Raw genomic sequence first — 20,512 nt, 5'->3', positions numbered from 1 at the left:
AAAAAAAAAAAAAAAAAAAAAAAAAAAAAAAAAGTTACCTGAGAAGCTGTTATTGTTGCTTCATTGGTGACAACTTGAGGTTTCCAGTATGATTTAGTCATCCAGGCAACAACTCAACGCCAGCCCCCACTAGGTTTTTATTTTTTTTGTTTTTTGAGACTGGGTTTCTCTGTGTAGCCCTGGCTGTCCTGGAACTCCCTTTGTAGACCAGGCTGGCCTCAAACTCAAGAGACCTGTCTGCATCTGTTTCCCAAGTAATCAGATTAAAGGCACGGATCACCATCACCCAGCAAATTTCTGTTTTGGTTTTTTTTGTTGTTTTGAGACAGGGCCAATGTAGCCCTGTCCTGAATCTATGTAGACAGACCAGGCCTACCTGCCTTCTGAGTACTGGGATAAAAGGTGGCAGTCATCATGCCTGGTCTTCCTACTTCCTTTTGAGACAGTGTCCCATTGCTTTGCAGAGGATAACCTGATTCTCTGCCTCCACTTCCGAGTGCTGGGATTGCAGACGTGTGTGGCCTTCCTCCTCCCCATGCCATGCCTGCCTAACTTTGACTCTAACCTGTATTCCAAGGATGGGGGCAGAGAGAGGCGGTCCTGTGAACAGCTAGCACTACAGCTGTCCACCACTGGCTTCGCTAGTTCAAGTGCACAGTGCACAGCACACAGCACTCAACCATTCCCACTGTATTCACTCACTGACCCCACAGCTCACCATCTTGCCTTGGGAATGCCCTCTCTTGGGGATCAGGATTACAGGCAAGCTTCCACCACCACCTTGCTTTTATGTGGGTTCTGGGGGGGATCTGAGCTCCAGTCCTTGGGTTTGTGGAGCATTTTTTAGCCACTGTGCTGATTCCCCAGCTCCTGGGTAACATTTCACATTGCATTGTCTACGTCACCCTGGAAGGGAAAAGAATTCCTGTCATTTTCTCTATGTAGGACATTCAAAATATTGGCTCTTTCATAGGTCCTGAGTTCAAGTCCTAGCAACCACACGATGGCTTACAACCATCTATAATACGATCTGATGCCCTCTTCTGGTATGCAGGTGCATATGCAGATAGAGTATTTATATGCATAAATAATATGCATAAAGATAAAAAATGTTTTTTTAAAAAAAGCTTGTCTGGAAGAACAGTATGTCTCTCTCCTCTCTCTCCACCCCCGCCCATCCATAGGGCCTGGGTCTCACACATGCAGGACAACACTTTTGGCGCTTCATCCTCTAAGTCCCTTGGCTGAAGTTTTGTGTCTTCTGTGGTTCACACGACGGCGTGCCTGGCATGCTCTGTCCTTGAGTCAGATGACTGCAGACCGAGATTCTGAGAAAGGCCAAGGGCTGCTCACTGAGACCTTGGTCTCTAAAACAACCCTTACCAGGCCTTCTCAAGTTGAGGGTTGGGCATGCCTGTGGCACCTCACACAGTGTAAGTGATAAAAACAAGGGTTTCCGGCACGTGTGACAACACAAGCAACAATGTATACTGTGATTGGAACTACAGTGTGAGCCCCTAGCTTCCTGTTTGTTGGCAGAACGGGAACTCCTCAAACACTTTCGGCTCTTAGAAGATGCTAAGTAGTTTTGTTGTTCATGTTGGTGCTGGGAACAGAACCTAGGGTCTCACCCGTCCTAGGGACATCAACCCTGCCCATGTCTTCAGCCTGTGATTAGCTGCTCAATAAATTACCTCATGACCTGTGACCTGGCTTACTGGTCTACCCAAGAATTAAAGAATTAGTTTACTATTTTCAAAACTGGCATATTTTCCTCTCCCTACATAGGACGCCTTTCGATTATTCCATGACTGGATAATTGTCATCCGTTTTCAGTGTCCCAGAGACACTGAAATCAGTGAAGTGCTATACCTGCTTGGGAGGTCAAATGTGTGGGAAGCGGTGCTGTGCTCCTGCAGTGAGTCACACCCGCAGCCCTCAGACAGCTCCTGCCTCTTGAAGGAGTAAAGGCAAGCCAGCTGTCTAGCCTTGCTTTCAGGTTGTGTGTGCTCATGTGCACGTTACATGCGTACAATGTCAGTGAGCGCACCCAGGCAGCATCTGCAGAGGTCTGATGAGGATGCAGTGTCTTAGGAGCTCTGCTCTGTGCCTTTCTGCCTTCAGACAGGATCTCTTGCTGAACCGAGACGTCCACTGTGCGGCTGGTCACAGTACACTCTGGATCAGCATGTCACCACTTCCCAGGGCTGGGCCAGCACATAAAACCATGTTCACCGTTTTATGTGGATGCTGGAGATTTGAACTCTGGTTCCCAAAGCCTGCAGAGCAAGCACTCTCACCAGTAAGAAGTCCCAGCCTGGGTTTCCCCTCGAGGTCGACTCTCACCCTTTAGCCCAGGCTGACCATGAATTTGCAGCAATTCTTCTGCGTCAGCCTTCCATGTCCTTGGAATTAAAGGCAGGAGCTAACCATACCCGAGCATGCCACACTCATTTCAAACTGGATCCAACCAAACTCTGCTTTCCAGGAGGAGGCCCGAAGGATAGCAATCCCGAAGCTGTGCAGGGCTAACAAAAGCACAGGTTCTGTTTCCACCTTGTTCAGAACTTCACGTATCATGTTGTTGAGACTAGAACTCACTATGTAGTCCAGAATGACCTTGAGCTTGAAGCAAGTCTTCTGTGTCCTACAGATTAATAAAGCAAGCACACCATCTAGTGTTTGCATGTGTACATGTATGCAGAGGCCAGTGCAGGAGGGCTGGTGGTCAGTAAGCCTCAGTGATCCTCCTGCCTCTGACTCTGCATCCCATAGCGCTGGAGTTACAAGAAGGCATGCAGCCACACTTGGCTTTTATGGAGGTGTTGGGGAATCTGAGCTCTGTCTTCAGATTTGTCTAAGTCTCTTAGCTACCGCGCCATCTTTCCAGCCGCCCCCACCCCCTTGTTATATAGGTTAGGCTGCCTGCCTCTTGTCGCCCCGACTGCTGGGGCAAGGACATGCTGCTTAGGAAATGGCTCTAATTTTATCAAACATTTCAACACAGCATCAATAAACCCAAAGGCTACCTTGCACTGTCTGATGGCTCTGCACTGGACAGCATTCCAGACGGATTTCTGCTATTGTGATAGACATGTTAAGAACTTGATTATTTTTTTTTTACCAACCCTTACACTAAAAATTCTCCATTTTTACACATTTGTATTTATAATAGTGATGAATGTGAACAGCCACTGATTCCCGAGATGTAGTCACTATCCCCCTACCAGCACCCTGAAGAGTGCTGTCAGATCCTTCAGAAAGCCTGCAGCTAGTGGGAGCTTCCTGGGTGGGAATCTTCTATACAGGGGTCCTCCTGGAGACAACGGTAACCATTCAACCAGGTGACATTTGTAACTAAGGCTTCCAAGGCACCGAGATGCTCCCAAACTGCTTCCTGAGCCTGTCACGTGCCTGCCAAGGTGGCATTTAGCACTTGGCTTTTCACCACGGTGGGATGCGCTCCGTGGCTGCATATGCTAGGGTTCTGAGCTGGGCTCAGCCCAGTCCAAGAAAGCACTTTACCACTGTGGGAAAGAAACGGTCTGCTTCTCAGCTGGCGGTAGGTCTCCTCCTTCTGTGGACGCTGTTAGACAGAAGCCAGCATAAACCTTAGATTATGTGGGCATGAAATACAAATACAAAGAGTATTTACTTGGGGTCTGCCTGGCTGTGTTCCTAAACTCATTTTGTAGGGTGAAAGCCAAGAGACAGACTCCATCGCCTAGTGCTACTTCATGAAAGGGGACAGAAAAAAAAAGGCCCAGGCCCTGCGGCCGACAAAAGACCCAGCAGGTCCATCAGAGGCTTCCCAGCCACGGAAGGGCCTGAAGGAAGTGCAGCGGAGTGACTGTGCAGAGTGCGGAAGTTTAAGCTCCATTCCGACTACAAAGCAGGATTTAGCTTTAGATTTTTTGCACTGTGTGGGCAGGAGTGAGTTGGGTGTGTGTGTGTGTTTGTGTGTGTGTGCGCCCTTCTGAGTGTCAGCATAGGAGCAGAGGTTAGAGGGCTATTTTAGAAACTGATTCTCTCCTACCATGTGCTGGACCAATATTTTACATTCCTTAAAGAGCACCTTTCACATTCTCTTTTTAATAAATGACTTACTTTTATGTGCATTGTTACTTTGAGTGCCCAAATATCTATGTGAAGGTGTTGGATGTCTTGGAGATGGAGCTATAGGCAGTTGGGAGCGGCCTGCGAGTGCTGGGAGCTCTCAACATGGCTCCTATGTAAAACCGGTCAGTGACCTTAACCACTGCACCTTAACCACTGCACCTTCTCCAGCCGCTCCTTTGGGACTCTTAACTACTGAATGATGGGATTTAAAAATCAATGGTCATCCTGGGTGACCTGCTCCCCAGGGTTGTAATATACACAGCTGGACTGTTTCAGGTTTGCTGGTCCTAGACTCCAAGGACACCCACACCTAGGCATTGGCACCCTCTGTATCCATAACAGACAGATACACACATGGCACGCGCACACACCCCGTCTTCTAGAAGCACCTAGCCCCTCCCAGGCCAGGAATCAGCTGGCGGCTGTCAAAGGAGAAGTCTTTATTTTAAACTTGCAATGCTCGTCTTTATTTTGTTCCTTATATTTTGAAAGTGAAAAGAAATAGTATTGAGTCAATTCCTTTTTTATGTTTTTAAATATTTGTTCTATGTATTTACAAGCCTTAAAGTTACTCTAACGATTTCAACGGTATTAAGGGTATTTTCCAGGGTAGCACTTTTCGGAACAATTCTTGGATTTTTCTGGCCCACAGCACTTCCTTCTGGTCCAAGGTTATGTAGGTTTTGATTCCTAGTGTGATTTGTAAATTTTCTGAAGCAAGCCGAGAGGCAGAAAGATCTGAAGATAGGGCTGGGGGTGGAGCAAGAAAAGGGCCAGGGAGGGGAAAAAGGATCTTTCTTACCTCGTTCACCCCAAACCTTCTCAAATCGGGACTAACAGCTACGCCTTAACACAAGTGTGCGGTGCATCTGAAGGGAAGGGAATTTATTTCTCTGCTTTTCTATTATACAAGTTGTTTACAGAAACTGCAAATTAAAAAAATTACACTGGCATTTGCAGTCCTTAAAATAAATTAAAGTTCAACTGTTTTTTTTTTTTTTTTTTTTTTTTTTTTTTTTTTTGCTAAATGTGTTTTTTTTTTTTTTGTTTTTTGGTTTTTTAAGTATGAGTCCTCGTTTAAAAAGAAAAGATTAAAACAGAAAATATTTTCTATAAATAGTACATGTATTTTGGTTTTGGAGCGCCCGCCCTCGGGTTTGCTGTTTCCTTGTTCCAGGACCTTTATCCTCCATGATCACCTGATTCCTGTCCCCTCTCCCACTCGCGCACACGTGGGGTTTCTGCGAGAGTTGGCCTTGCTGCACTGTGATTGGCGAAGACGTGAAACTTTTTAAAAAAATACTTAAATTGTTTCTTTTGTTTCGTTTGTGTATTTGAAGTATTAGTTATCCTCGGACTCCTCTTCTGCTTCCCGCAGCCATGTGAAAAAGGCCGTGACAGACTTGAGGGCCACGCCCTTCCCGGCTTGCTCAGCGGGGTCCTTGCTGCTCTCCCATTTGTAGAAGGCGTCCTCTGATATCACCTCCTCATCATACAGGCAATCAAAAAACATCCGGAGCAAGTCTGCAAGAGGTGACAACAGCCGCAGGTGTGAGCGTTGTAGTTGCAAGGAAAAGCAAAGACATGTGAATTAGTGAGTGACTAAATGTGGTCGGTGAATGAATGAATGAATGAATGGCTGCAGTGAATCAGCACAGCAAATACACATTCGCTCCCTAGGACTGTGCTCAGCACACTCTTGGTGCTGAGCAATGTAACACTCATTTGCAGACAAAACATTACTTTTTATTCTTATTTTGTTCAAATTCAACTATGTTTGGATACTAGTAAAGGTGTTTGCTATTATGTAGTTATCAAGTTAAACACTTAAAATTTAAATATAAAAGTGCTGGTGGTGGAGCAAGCCTTTAGTCCTAGCACTCAGGAGGCAGAGGTAAAAAAAAACAAGTATAACTTTCTAAGTCTGTATTTAAAAACAAAGACTGACTTTCTATGACAACACAGGCAGAGTTGATCTCTAGATTTTGAACTTTTTTGTTTTGTTTTGTTTTGTTTTTTTTGTTTTGTTTTGTTTGAGACGGGGTTTCTCTGTATAGCCCTAGCTGTCCTGGAACTCACCTTGTAGACCAGGATGGCCGCAAACTCAGAAATCCCCCTGCCTCTGCCTCCGGAGTGCTGGGATTAAAGGCGTGCGCCACCACGCCCGGTGATTTTGGACTCTTAAATCCCCTTTTTGAGACATGGTTTCATTATGTTGCCCTGCTAGCCACAAGCTCATTATGTAGAACAGGCTGGCCCTGAATTCTCAAGAGAGCCATGGCCTCTGCCCACCGAGTGCAGAGATAAATGTGTGCACCATCCCACATGACTTGTGTGCTTCGCTGGAAGCCAGCTTCCTGACCATCACACTAAGAGAGGAGGCCATGATGAACAAGAAATTTCGGTAACGAGTCAGAAAGAGCCATATTAAACTTTTTTAGATTAATATTTGTAATTACATTATCTTAACACTGAAATCAATCACGCCTCCCTCCCACTAACAACAACAACAAAGCTCTGGATATCCACAGGGAAATGGAGAGGGAGACCACAAGTCTGGTGGGGGCAGGGTTCCAAACCAGCAGCTCCACAGGAGGGCCTAATGTAAACACAGCACAGCTTCATCAGACAGCCAGTCATCTGAGGAGCTAGTGTCCCTTCCTGTACAACTCAGAAAAGGAAGGCTGCCACCCTGTAAAATGACCTTACATACTGTTGAGAGAAGGAGATCAGCTATACTTCTGGATTCACACTGGACGCCTCTTGGGTTATTAAACTCTGAGAATAACTTGTTTTAGACTCAAGAGCACTTTCACTTTTTCTCTCTTTTTTTCCTTTCTTTTCTTTTTTTTTTTTAAACAATTACTTATTTTATTTATGAGTGCACTATTGCTGTGTTCAGACACACCAGAAGAGGGCATCAGATTCCATTACAGATGGTTGTGAGCCACCATGTGGTTGCTGGGATTTGAACTCAGGATCTCTGGAAGAGCAGTCAGTGCTCTTAAGCGCTGAGCCATCTCTCCAGCCCTGCACTTTCACTTTCAAAGACGAAAAGCTATGAAATGCCACAGCATCTGTGGACCACACGGGGCCATCACACAGTAAGCCTCTCCAGACATGTGTACAGTCTGTGAAACTTCCTGCAGACGTTAAGAGTTCACTGGATAGCATCTAACACCAGGGGTGGGTGCGTGCGTGCGTGTGTGTGTGTGTGTGTGTGTGTGTGTGTGTGTGTGTGCGCCTGTATAACTGATGCCTTGGAAAACACCAGTGGCTTAGTATGCTGAGATCATCAGCCATGCTCAAGGCTGTTATATATGTATCTAATATGTCCACATGTGGCTACTTAATGGAGATTAAATAAAATGCAAGATTCACTTCTCAGCCTGCACCATGGCCACAGCATCTTAGGGTGTCCGGTTTGCACATGGCATAGAGTAGACCCTGTGAAGGAGGCCCATAGACCTGGCCTATGGAGAGGACCAGCGCTCTACACTACTTTGACTTCTTCCTTTGATTTTCAGGTATATTCTCACCACGCTGTAGCCCATGCTGGCCTTGAGGTCATGGTCCTCGTGCCCTAGCCATGCCATGTGCTGGGACAATGGGGGAGAGCTGGCTACCCACGAGTTATACTTTATGTTCTTAAATATTTTACTGTGTGTGGGTGTTTTGCCTACATGTATGTCCATCTTCCCATGTGCATGCCTGGTGGCTATGGAGACTAGAAGAGGGTGCTTGACCTCCTAGTCCTCCTGGAGTTTCAGATAGTTGGGAGTGGCCATTGTAGGTGCAGGGAACTGAACCCCAAGGTCCACTCAAAAAGCAGCCAGTGTGCTTAACCACCGAGCCATCTCTCTAGTCCCTAACGACTACTTCTTCTGGTGCTTGTTTGTTTTCTTTGAGACAAAGTTGTATTGGAACTCACTCTGTGGACCAGGCTAGCCTGGAATTCAAGAGATCTAACGGCCCCTGCCTCCCTAACCTAATGCCATGTCTTAACCCCAAATCATCTTTCAAGGCCTCCAGTTCTCCCCAATTGGGGAACCAAGATGGAAACTTACTGGCAGGTTGGTCAAGTTTTACTATGGATGCTTGTAGTGCATAAAGTGCTTGTAGTTCCTTCTCCGTGTCTGAGTCTAGGTACTTGAGTAAGATGGGCACTCTCTGCTTGATTACAGCAGTGTCCACTCTGAAGGTAGAAGAGTCAGCTGGAGGGACAGAAGAACCAGGTGTTATCACAGAGCCATTCTGGCGTTCTAAGCACAGCAGACAGACAGGCATACCTAGGAAAGTCGAGAAAGGGGCCCAAAGCAAAGACTATCCATGCTGGGTGGTACTGGGGTCTGGACCAAGTGTTTCACACACCAGGCAAGCACTTTCCACTGAGCTAACTAACATCCCCAGCCCTCTCTGGATTTTTTATTTTGAAACAGCGTCTCACTAATTTCCTTAGTGGCCTTAGAGGCCCCTTTTCTTCTGATCCTGCTACCTCAGCTTTGCAGACAGCTGGGACTACAAGCCTCTGGCACCAGTGCATTTTTAATGGTCCATTTTATAAAACCTGATACAAAACATGGGGAGGGGGCGGGAAACATGCTGAGTGCACACTCCCCTCAGGCTTTTACCCATTTATTTGTAATTATAATGAAACAGTACCAAGACTTTATGACAACATAAGAGATCCACGGTAATCAAATGTCTTATCATAAAGTCAGAGAGCTGACAGGTATGCTGACTAGCTTGATCTAAACACTGTCCACATTGTAGACGCTTATTAAAACATCACTGTGTATCCTACAATGTGTAATATTCAAATGTGTACTGTTATAATCTGTCATGTCAATTAAAGTATTACTAATTAATAATGTAGGAATTTAAGCCAGTACTTTAATAATGTAATAAAACCAAACTAGGAGATGGAGCTATAGCTTGATGGTTCATATAGTACTGATGTTTATACAGCATGATATTTATTTAACTCATAAGCCAGAATTGGTCACATATACCTGTAATTTTAACACATGCAAGGCATAAGGAGGAGAATAGGAGTTCAATGCCACCCAGAGCTACACAGTTAATTTGAGGTTAGCCTCAAATTCATGAATAGAAGACATGGCCTTGAGGATGAAGAGCAAGGAACAAAATCTACTGGACCCATAGACCAACTGCATCTCACCATATGCAGGTGAGATTCAGACCTGGTTCTTATGGAGAGATTAACTATTCGCCCCCATGACTGCCACAGCAGGTGGCATGACATGATGCCAACATCTGCACAGAAACTGCAAGGTTCAAGACAACATAAAGTGAGCTCCTGAAATGTACAGCCAATAATCTGTACTTCAGATATCCTTAGCTACTCTCAAAAAACATCGCTCACCTATGATAGCTGCTTTGCAAACGGCCGTCATTAAAGCTCTAAGGAATGTAGGCGAACTCATCTGGCTTTCGTCGAGATTAGCCTGGAGGGGAAAACAGAAGGTATGTTACTGCAATGGATTTGCGCAGTCTGTGAAAACGCTCTGGCCGGCAGCCACTCTGGTGGGAGGAGCTTCTTAGTCTGCACGCAATCACGAGGCACCAGGCTTCCCTTCTCCAGGGGATACAAGAAAACAAATTGCCCCTACCTTGTACAAATAAGACCAACTACCCAAATCCCAGCATCTAACAGTTGGAAAGAGATGGGAGAAAACTGCCAAAAAGACTACAGATTAAGCACAACTGTGGAACAGGAGGAAGAGGAGGAAGAGGAAGAGGGAAGGAAGGAAGATCTGTCTGTCACAGAGGACGGCACAGACAACAGCCAGACTCAGAGAGGCCCGGACAAGGGCACTGAGAGCTCAGCTACTAATTGAGTTTCCTACTTTCCTTTCTTGCTTGTTAAAGGAAGTTATCTTTATTAAATACGATTTACATTTGTTGACATCTATCCTTTGTTTTCTCTTTAAAAAAGCAAATAATTTTTTACATTTATTGATTGTGTTGATTAGGGTCGGCACCCATGGCACTGTCTGTGGGAGCCACAGGCAGGAGTTGGTCTCTCCTATCACAGGAGTTCTGGGGATTGAACTCAGGTCAGACTTGGCAGTAAGTGCTTTTACCTGCTAAGCCTGCTTGCCAGAACAGACACAGACATAAAACATGAAGCGAGGAGGGTGTGGTACAGCTCACCTTTAATCCCAGCACTCGGGAGGCAGAGGCAGGCAGATCTCTGTGAGTTTGAGGCCAGCTTGATCTACTGAGTGAGTTCCAGGACAACCAGAGCTACACAGTAGAGAAGCCTTTTCTCAAAAGGACCAACAAACCGACATGCAATCAACCAAACACCCTCTGAAGCTGAGTGGGCACTGAGTGGGCACTGAGTGGGCACTGAGTGGGCACTGAAGGGGCACTGAGTGGGCACTGAAGGGGCACTGAGTGGGCACTGAAGGGAGCTTTGGAGAGTTGGAGGAGGGGAAAGAATAGCATGACATGTATAAATTCTCAAAACAAAACAAAACTACTTGAATTCTAAAGAAACCACTGCATATCACAACATAAGAGCAGTCAAATGTGTGCAATGTTTTGGGTAAGGAAACGTATTAATTTATAATAAAGTTTTACAATTTAAAGAACAGTAACAAAAAAGTAAAATTATCACAATCACTTACATATGGTTCATGTATGGAAAATCATGAAGGGATTGATGCAAAACATAAAACTCTTAACATCTGGCCTTACATCTGGCCTTACATACCAGGCCAAGGCTGAGGCTACCGAGTTCAAGAATTAACTGCGTGGTGGCACAGTAGTTCGCTTAGCCACCTTCCAAGAATAAATTATACATAAATAGTTTAAAAAGATTAGGAAAGAGAGAATGGTTAGGCCGTGGGAGTCACAGATAAGCACTGGAGGAACCAGGAATGTTAGCACGTGCGGTTGTCCTTCAAATCAAAGAATGCACACCTGTTAGCCTCCCAGAGGGCTGGGACTGGACAGTGGTGACCGTTTGGGCTCTACCCTCATTAGAACCCTCACTAGAAGCTTGTTAATCTACACAATATACAGAAGCTATGGAAGATGAACTTTACAAAGGTTTGATATAATCACATTTTAAGCTTTGTTGTATACATGAGATTGAGTTATTCTTACCAGGAAAGTCTTAGCCACATTGTGCTGCGCTGAAATATGCCTAAAATAAACTACTTGGGGTCAGAGTCCCAACGTTTGAACTCTGTCACACTGGACCGAACTAACTGCCTCTTGCCTCTCAGACTGCTACCCGGCTGGTGGTCATAGCTGATTGTTACAGTGGTAGGCAGAGACCCTGTAGTCACACTAGAAAGTAATATTCAAAAAATATAGCCATGTTAAAGTAACCTTCAATCTTAATTAGATTAGTGTACCACATCTCAGAGAGGGATCTTTCCCGAGTTCCAGCAGGCTTCTGAAGTTCCTGTGGGTGGAATATAAATGGTGACCACAAAGCCAAGTGGAGGACAAGGAATAAGCTAAGGGACAGCAGTGTCCTGAGGAGTGGGAGAGCTGTAGTCACAACTGTAGTTTTGTCCTGGGATCAATCTAATCACACGGTCCCCTCAGCTCCCCTCAGATGGATAAATCTGAGGATGATGTAAAGAGAGCAGCAGATATTATGACCGAACGCAAATCTGGAGTGCACTCAAGACTAGAATGGTACCTGACTGAGAACAGGTTTGAATTTGGTGTGGGAGAGCCTCCAGGGGAGAGCCTGAGTACAAACAGCAAGGGCTGAATGGTGCTGCCCACATAGTATCTAGCAGTTGGGAGGCGGGGCAGGAGAATCAGGACCTGGAGGTGCTGTCCACATAGTACCTAGCACTTGGGAGGCGGCGCAGGAGAAGCAAGACCTAAAGGTGGTCTTATGAAGGCCACCCCAGGTAACATGTGACTCTGTCTCAGAACAACAAAACCCAAAACCTATGCAATACACCTATGCAATACACCTCCTGACCTATGCTGGCTGCCAGATGCTGACCAGGTTCAGACACCACAAGCAGCTTTCAAAGGAATGCAGGAAGCCTGGGCTGCCTTTTGGTAAGAATAACCCATAAGGATATGGACATAAAGATTTCAGGAGGATCTGTTCTTCCAGAGGTCCTGAGTTCAATTCCCAGCAACCACATGGTGGCTTACAACCATCTGTAATGGGATCCAATGCCCTCTTCTGGTGTGTTTGAAGATAGCTACAATGTATTCATATACACAAAATAAATAAATAAATCATAGATAGGTAGATAGATAGATAGATAGATAGGGTTTGGTCACGTGGTAATGGTGCACGCCTTTAATCCCAGCAGCTGAGAGGCAGAGGCAGGAGGATCTCTCTGTGTTTGAGGCCAATGTGGTCTATAAAGAGTTCTAGGACAGCCGGGGCTGTTTACACAGAGAAACCATGTCTCTAAAAACCAAAAACTAAAAATCGAAACCAAACCAAACCAAAGAAAAACCAAACCAAACAAACGATAAAAACCCCCTCAGCCAAAGAAACCTCAGAGTTTGGATCCTCGTCCTCATTCGGGGCTGCCAACCACACATAAGAAAGCAGTGATTAAGGGCTGGACAGGCGGCTCAGGAGTTAAGGAACTTGCTGCTTTTGGAGAGGACTGGGGGTTCCATTCCCAGAACCTACATGGGTGTTCATAACAACTTGTGACTCCAGTTCTAGTGATCTAACACTCTTCTGGCATCTTTGGGCACCAGGCATACAGGTGATGTAGATATACATGCAGGCAAAACACCCAAACACAAAGAATAAAACACTAAGTCAGTCTGTCTGTCTGTCTGTCTGTCTGTCTGTCTGTCTCTGTCTCTCTCTCTCTCTCTGTGTGATTGAAAATGAGAGAACGAAAGACTTCAAGAAAAGATTAGTCTACAGACAGAGAGAAAGCTAAGGTCTCTATTTCTCAGTGCTTGGAGTGGTTAAAGATCACAGCTAACATACACAGTGGGCTAAGGGAGATTCTAGAAGAGCAGAAGAGAGACTTACAAGAGGTAGGCTCAACTCTGTTTTTGTGACCTCATAAAAAGCATGCTAAGTGCTCTTCATGGAAAAGCACTGCTACTTAAAGAACACAGCAAACAGGCTAAACACATGGCAGACTCTAAGACTAAGGCAAAGGATAAAATTTTCAAGTCACTGACTTGAAAATGTAAGCCCATGTATGTCATAGTAGCTGCATGCCGCTAATTAAAGTTATCTGGGATAGTATACAAGTGACAGAATGTGGAATGAATTCTAATGAACCCAGAGAAATGGGTTGTGCTTTTAATAGGTTTTACATGTTAAAGACTGAAATTGCAGGCCTGGAGAGATGGCTCAGTGGTTAAAAGCACTGACTGCTCTTCCAGAGGTCCGGAGTTCAATTCTCAGGACCACATGGTGGCTGGTTCTCTCTTCTGGTGTGTAGGCATGCATGCTGGCAGATGCTGTATACATAATAAGCAAAGTATAAAAAAAGAAGGCAAGCAAGCAAGCCTGAAACTGCCTGTGCATGGCAGCATACACCAGCAGAGGCAGGAAGATCACTATGGATTTGAGGCCAGCCTGGTTTACTTAGCGAAGTCCAGGCCAGCCAGGACTACAAATAATGAGACCCTGTCTCAAAACTCTAATAACAAAAATAGAAAGAGTAAAAACTACTGAGCAGTTATAAAAATGGTCTTTGAATTTCAAAGACACCACATACATGCAGGCACAAAGGCCCCTGGTGCATGAAGGGTAATAGGTATGAAGGACGGGCAATGTGAACTCTGAGGACCCACTGGCCACTCTGCAGAGACCACAGAGCACAGCCCGTGTCTGTACCTCCACCCAGTCAAAGATCCGCTCGTCGTCCGCTTTGTCCTCCGTGATGAGCTTCTCCAGGCGCTGAGATAGCTCCTCGGCAGACAGCTCCTTCTTGGACAGTGCCTCAGAGGAGCAGGGCCCTTCGGACTCCGTGAAGTCCAACTTCTGGAAGCAAACGTGAGATACTGACATTGTTCATCGTGGCAACTACACGAGGCCTTGGGATTTTCACTGTGGTGACTACATGGAAAGGAAGGGCAGCCATGGCCTCGCTCTGCCTGAGAGAATGAGCAGCAGAGCCACTGTGACTGAACTGTCAAAGGCTGTCACTTCATTAGTATCCGATGAGATTCCAACCTTTCAAAAAGATTGTATTTAGGGACAGAGAGATGGCTCAGGGGCTTTGAGTGCCTGAAAACAGAACTTCACCACTGACAAAGGCAGTGCTCACAGCGAGCCTCTGGTACCCAGAGGGTGAGGCTTTCACTTAGATCTGCGTTCACTGTAACATCTTTTGCTGCTGCTGGGTTTGACATAGGGTCTCACAGCCCAGGCTGGCTTCCAGCTCATTTTGCTGCCAAGGGTAACCTTTAATCCCTGATCCCTCTAACTCCACCTCCCAAGGACTGGGTTACCATGCTTCTCTCCATGTGCCTTAAATCACCAGCAACAACGGGCAAGCAACTGTAGCCAGATGCCGGTCTGACATCTCCACAACAACTGTGTATGACTCTATACTACTCCCAGTGTCCCTTGACTTAGCCTGAAGCACAGGTTGATATGGATCAATCACTTCATTTTCCTGTGTTCAAAAACAAATTTTCAACAGGGTCTCACTATGTGGCCCAGGCAAGCCTTGAACTCGGAGATTAGACCATTCCGATCAGTGCAGGGACCAAGGCTTGGTGGCTTCAGGGAAATAGGTGGCCCTCATTGATTTTCTACAACTGACATCACTCTGGAGTCCAGTATTTAGTCTTTAAAACCAGGGCCCCTTGAGTGTTCTGTAGAGGACACTGTGAACGACAAACCCAATTTCTGTCCTAGGCATTTGTTCACGTCAGGAAGGCTAACGAGTGTACTGCATGAAAGGCACTCAGGCATTCTCCTCACGCTTTGGGACAGACACCTGTCCCATTGCAGTAGTGCTCCCTGCTGCCTTCTCTGACTTGCTCCTGCTCTGCCCAGCTAGAGTGGAGCGGCTTCATCCGCTCACAGACGTTGATTCCCTCAGCCTCATGGAGCTGTGCCTGGCTGAGTCCAAGGCTGGCTTAGCAGATTCCTTTCTGCCACTCAGACTACACTGGCCTGTGTCCACCTTTTCTCTCTCCTGCCTCCTCCTTGCCCTTCCCAGCTCAGCAAGTGCCCTGCTCACAGAACTCACGTTCAACCCCCTCCTCTCCCCCGCATCTGCCTTTTGTGACTGAGACAGGCTCAGCTGTGTACCTCAGGCCAGGCTCACACCATTGCGCAGCTTCAGCCTCCTGAACGCACGGGTCACCTGACCTACAGCTTGCACTTCATATGGCTGAAGCTCAAATTGATTTATAGCTTTTTCTTTCTTCTAAATATAAGTGAGCGATGTAACAGAAGTACTACTCATTCCTTCTCGTGGTTCCTTGCTTCACTCTAGGCAAATGGACTCTTCGTGGTTTAGATAATATGTATTAAAAACTAGGGGTGGGTTGTCGAGGACATGGCTTAGTGGCTGCGCTGCAGAGGACCTGAGTGTCCTTTCTAGCACACAACTTGTGACTCCTCACTGTCTGTACCTCCAGTTCTAAGGGCATCTGTTGTCCTCTCTGGCAACAGCCACATATGTGGTGCAGAGACGTGTGGGTGTAACATTCCGACAGAAAAGGAATGCACAAATCTTTAAAGAGGAGTGAATATGTTCCATGTATAACTTATACATACTTGACTTACACATACTTGAGTTGCGCTGGGTATAGCAGCATACGCTATGATCCATCACTGGGCGGCAGAGGTCAAGGGGCGGCCATAGCTACAGCTGCAGTGGGTACACGGCAGCCCACACGGTGTCTTCAGACACCACTTCCTTGCTTTGACTTTGGTCTACTAATCAAGCTGGCCTCGAATTCCTGGTAAACAAGTCATCCTCCTGTATCAGTCTCCTCAACAGCTGGGGTTCCCAGAGTGCACATCTCAATCACCACAGACCGCAGAGGAACGGGCTCAATGCCCGGACTTAATCTGCTGTGTTTCTTTTCTGTATGTTGAGATAGGGTAGCCCTGGACGGAGCTTGATGTAGACCGGGATGTCTTTAAATTCACGGAGATGCCCTGCCTCTGACTCCTGAGTTCTAGGGCTATGTGCATCAGCAGGTTATGTCCTTAATGTTTATGCTACAGCTTGTTTTAGCTTCTTCAGGTTTCCTGAAGTATCTAACCACGTAGCCCAGACTGATTTCAGCCTGCAGATCCTAGCTCAGGCCCAGGAGGGGGAATTCCATGTGTGGTGCGATGCCCAAGCCCAGGTGTTTCAGGACTTGGATTTGTAAGAGCTTTGTCATTTCTATTTGAGAACAGCTTCAACCTAGCGTCCCTCCCTGGTTGTTTGTTTGGTATGAGAGTACAGAGCCCACCAATGCTGCACTCCGGCTTGTCAACGTCTGCATTTCCTGTCAAATCGGAGGCAAGGTTCTGGTTTTAGGGTCCCTCCAATTATTACTATGGGGTTGGGAACAGTAAGCCTCTCTCTCTCTAGCCCTCTGCCTTCTAAGTGGCGCCAGAGCCTTGTCCCGCCTAAAGAGCTGGGCTTCAAACCAGAGCTCAGAGCACTGGCAGCTCATGTGAGATAACTCATCTCCCCTTAGCAAGTTCACTTCTGGATTATGGGATCTGTTGAGTATTCTCTTTTAAGTGTGTGTGTGTGTGTGTGTGCGCGCGCGCGTGTAGTCATGTGTGTACATGTGTATATGTAGGTGTATGCATGTGTAGGCCAGAGAAAAACCTTGTGTTTCTCTCTAAGGAACACCCATCGACTTTGTTTTGAAACAGGGTCTCTCACTGGCCTGGGACTCACTAATCAGGCTAGCTTGCCAGCCAGCCAGCTTTCCTATCTTTCACTCTCTGACTCCCCAGCGCTGGGAGATAAGTACGCACCATGACCTGGCATTTTCCAATGGGTGCTGGGGATCAAGCTCCTCGGTGCCTGCATAGCTTCCTGATGTTAGGGAACGAAGGAAGCCCTGAGAGTGTAAATGCATGCCATGTCAAGGACCAGAGGGACATGGCTAAGCCTTCCTATCTGGGCCATGTGTGAATATTGGTAGCATAGGAAGGCAATGTCCTCCGTGGCCTTTCTCCAACATGCTTACGACCTGGAGGCTGCTCCCCTACAGAGACGTCTCCTACTGAGACGAGCTAACTCTTGCCTCCTTGTTCATCTGTGTATGACATCACATCACAAACATGCTGAGCTTCCAGGATGCTACAATCTTCCATCAGAGAGCCCAGGTCGCCCAAACAATCTCTGTTGTACACGCATCTGTCTTGGCTAGTCAGAGCTGTTCTTAAGCTGTGATGGGCACAGTACCCCTGACACCTACATTTTCTTCTGACAGAGGAGCCTTAAAAACACAGATTAAAAAGCTGTCTTTGCTAAGGTTCTCATTTTCTGTTTCTGAAGTGTGTGTGTGTGTGTGTGTGTGTGTGTGTGAGAGAGAGAGAGAGAGAGACAGACAGACAGACAGACAGACAGACAGACAGAGACAGACACAGAGAGAGAGACAGAGAGAAACCCAGGGCTCTACTGCTGAGCCAATAGCACCCACGTCCCTCACAACTGTCCTTGTCTGATTTCCTAGTCATCAGTGTCATCATCTGCAGTGCTATGGATGGAACACAGGACCTTGTGAATGGGGTCTAACATGGGGTCTAACAACCTCAAACCAACCAGCAGCATAAGAAAAGGTGACTCACCTGCTCCAAGAGAAAATGATGGACATCTTCCCCTTCCGGTAAAAAGTCCTTCCAGCTGAGGTCAGCCTCCCTCCACAGGGCACCTACTTTTTTATGGCTCTAAAACAGAGATAAACTCATCCATCAGCTTCGTTTGCAAGAAGAAAACAAAGTTTGCTTGCTATAAAAAGTCCTGACTACTCTATAGAGACTAAAAACCAAAGTCAAAAGCCTAGTATCTGAGATATCTGAGTACATATCAGTTCAATGGGGACTCTGGCATGGAAGCCACACCTGAAATGTGGCACTTAGTAGGTGGCCAAGCATCTGGAGCTCCAGGCCAGTCTGGACTACATAACAAGTCCCAACACAGCCTGGCCTACAGAGCTGACCTTTTCTCCCAAACCTAAAAATAAGTCTGTAAATCAACAAAATGGTGAATGATTACGTCCATCAATAACTACCAGCCTAACACATTATGTTTCCAGACTCTTGTTTCCCGCCTTCCTGACAACCCTGGATATATACCACCATTAAGTCAGACATAGGCCTCCAAGGCATCCCTGTTCAAAGACCACCTTTCCATTTGAGCAGACAAGAGTCTTGCTCAGCTGGAAACGCGCAAGCAGGTCTGCTTGCCACCTCATGAACACAGTGTAAGAGAAAACACTAGGCCATGAGGTAAGGCCTGGGTTCAGCTGAGCAGGGTGAGGCACGCCTGTAAGGCGCAGTACTTGGGAGGGTGGGCAGGAAGACTGCCATCAATTTGGGGCTAGCTGTGAGACTCTGTCTCAAAAATGATAAAAAAAAAAAAAAAGTATAAAGATACCAAAAAAACAAAAACAAACAAAAAACCCACCAAAAACAAAAACAAAAAAAAAGAAAATTCATCAAAAATCTGGTTTTGTTTAGAAGTGGGTGGTAGTTTCTGTTACTGAAAATGAAAGTTTATAGCAATTAAATTTTAAGTAAGAACTAAAGAAGGTGGAAGAAGGAATGCTGAATTTAAAAGAATAGTTCAGTAAACATTTTAGTGCTATATGGGAGAGTTTTATCACAAAACAGGAAGTCACCAAAAGCAGGCTGTTGAAAGCATCTCTCCATTTTACACAGTTTCACAAGTGATCACAGAAGGGCTGTGGTTGTGAGCACGTTGCCCTGGGTTAAGAACTTGAAAGGCTAACCTAGCACATCAGCACCTGCGGCTCAGACCCACCACAGCAAGAACCCCAGCATCTTCAGGGGGGCTCTGCTTTGTGCCAACATCCCCTTTCTAGAAGACACTGCTGTGAAGCCCCACGTACTTCTGCTTGACAGGTTCCCATCTGCCCCTTTCCCTTTCCAGCCTACACAGACTTTGGAGGCTCATTTATCTTTGGAATAACAGATATTTAACTGCAATAAACTGAAAGAATTCACTCTCCTGCACTATCATTTTCCCACTTATTTCTAAGAAGACTGTACTAGCACTTTGTCATAAGTATTTAGAGTGACAACCATTTTGTGAATCTTTAGTTTATGAATAATGAGTGTTTTAACTACATGTAGGTCAGAAGGGGCATCAGAACCCTCGGAGCTGGAGTTAGAGACAGTTGTCAGTATGTGGGTGCTAGGATCTGAACCAGGGTCCTCTGCAAGATCAGCAAGTTCCCTTAATCACTGAGCCATCTGTCCAGCCCCACTCTCAAAGTTTTTTTGACATTTATTAAAAGTAATATATTAATTTTGTTCCAAAACAAGACATAAATAACATGTAGCCTGAGACTGCTTAGAACACAGCTTTCCTTCTAGTTGTGATTGGGTAATTCTTCCCAAAGTTGTTGGTAACAGAAGGGCGGATGTACCTCTGACAGAAGCCAGGTCAAGCAGCGGCCATACTCTTCTCCCACGGTCAAAAAGAAACGGGAATACTTGTACACCGAGCCCGGAACTGTTCACAGAACCCAAGCTCACTGCTGTCACTGCCCTTCCCACCACATGGTCAAAGGGTCTGACACTGTTGGCACTCACCATTTGTCTGCATAGAAGGTGTAGGATTTCAGAAAGCAGGACCCCAGCTCTGCCAACAGGAAGTAATGGCTTGCTGAATTCCCTGTAAAGACAGGAGCAGCCGGTGAACACTGGCACGCTTCTGTTCTGTGCAGACACAGGACTCGGGCCAGCCCGTCAGACTTGCTGGTCACCTCAAGTTCAGTGGAGGAGGAGGAGGGCGCAGAAGCCCAGGATCTGTCTTTATACTTAAGCACTTCAATGGCTGAAGTGGAGAGGATGTCTCTCTATTTACCCATGGCATCACAGCAAAGACTGAGGCTCAGTTAAGGCTTAGGCACAAACAGACTTAAGACAGAATTTTCTTGTTTCTATGTTATTTTCAGAGTGAGGCAAGTCTTTCCTAAACTAAATTCTCTAGGGTTAGTTAATATTGTAATTCCTCAAAAAAGGGTTCTGTTAATTAACCAAGATCATGCTTAATTAAATTGTTTTTATTGTTTTGCTTTTCCATGAAGACTTTACAATCCCCAAAGTGCCAATATATATTTTGTGAACCTTTAAGAGGAGGCCCGGGGGCTGGTGAGATGGCTCAGTGGGTAAGAGCACCCGACTGCTCTTCCGAAGGTCCAGAGTTCAAATCCCAGCAACCACATGGTGGCTCAC

General features: G+C 46.0%; 1 protein-coding gene across 21 annotated transcripts in view; it reads right to left on the bottom strand.

Moving 5' to 3' along the window:
- Positions 1-4,562: 4,562 nt before the first annotated feature.
- Positions 4,563-20,512, bottom strand: part of Eif4g3 (eukaryotic translation initiation factor 4 gamma 3) — a 208,565-nt gene continuing 192,615 nt past the window's right edge. For 17 of the 21 annotated variants that reach the window (XM_029476718.1, XM_029476719.1, XM_029476711.1 and 14 more), the window contains 6 exons: positions 19,868-19,949; positions 17,879-17,977; positions 13,952-14,098; positions 9,506-9,587; positions 8,187-8,333; positions 5,181-5,643 (listed from right to left, as the gene is read on the bottom strand). In XM_029476718.1, the coding sequence (XP_029332578.1) occupies positions 5,462-5,643; positions 8,187-8,333; positions 9,506-9,587; positions 13,952-14,098; positions 17,879-17,977; positions 19,868-19,949 (739 nt within the window). In that variant the 3' untranslated portion in view covers positions 5,181-5,461. Of the gene's footprint in view, positions 5,644-8,186; positions 8,334-9,505; positions 9,588-13,951; positions 14,099-17,878; positions 17,978-19,867; positions 19,950-20,512 lie in introns of all 21 variants that reach the window. The other 4 variants (XM_029476720.1, XM_029476706.1, XM_029476707.1 and 1 more) reach the window with 2 other exon arrangements.

This window comes from Mus caroli, chromosome 4, assembly GCF_900094665.2.
Source record: "Mus caroli chromosome 4, CAROLI_EIJ_v1.1, whole genome shotgun sequence".
In the NCBI taxonomy this organism is placed as follows: domain Eukaryota; kingdom Metazoa; phylum Chordata; class Mammalia; order Rodentia; family Muridae; genus Mus; species Mus caroli.
Note: the sequence above shows the minus strand (reverse complement) of the source record. Positions and strands in the feature narration are given on the sequence as shown.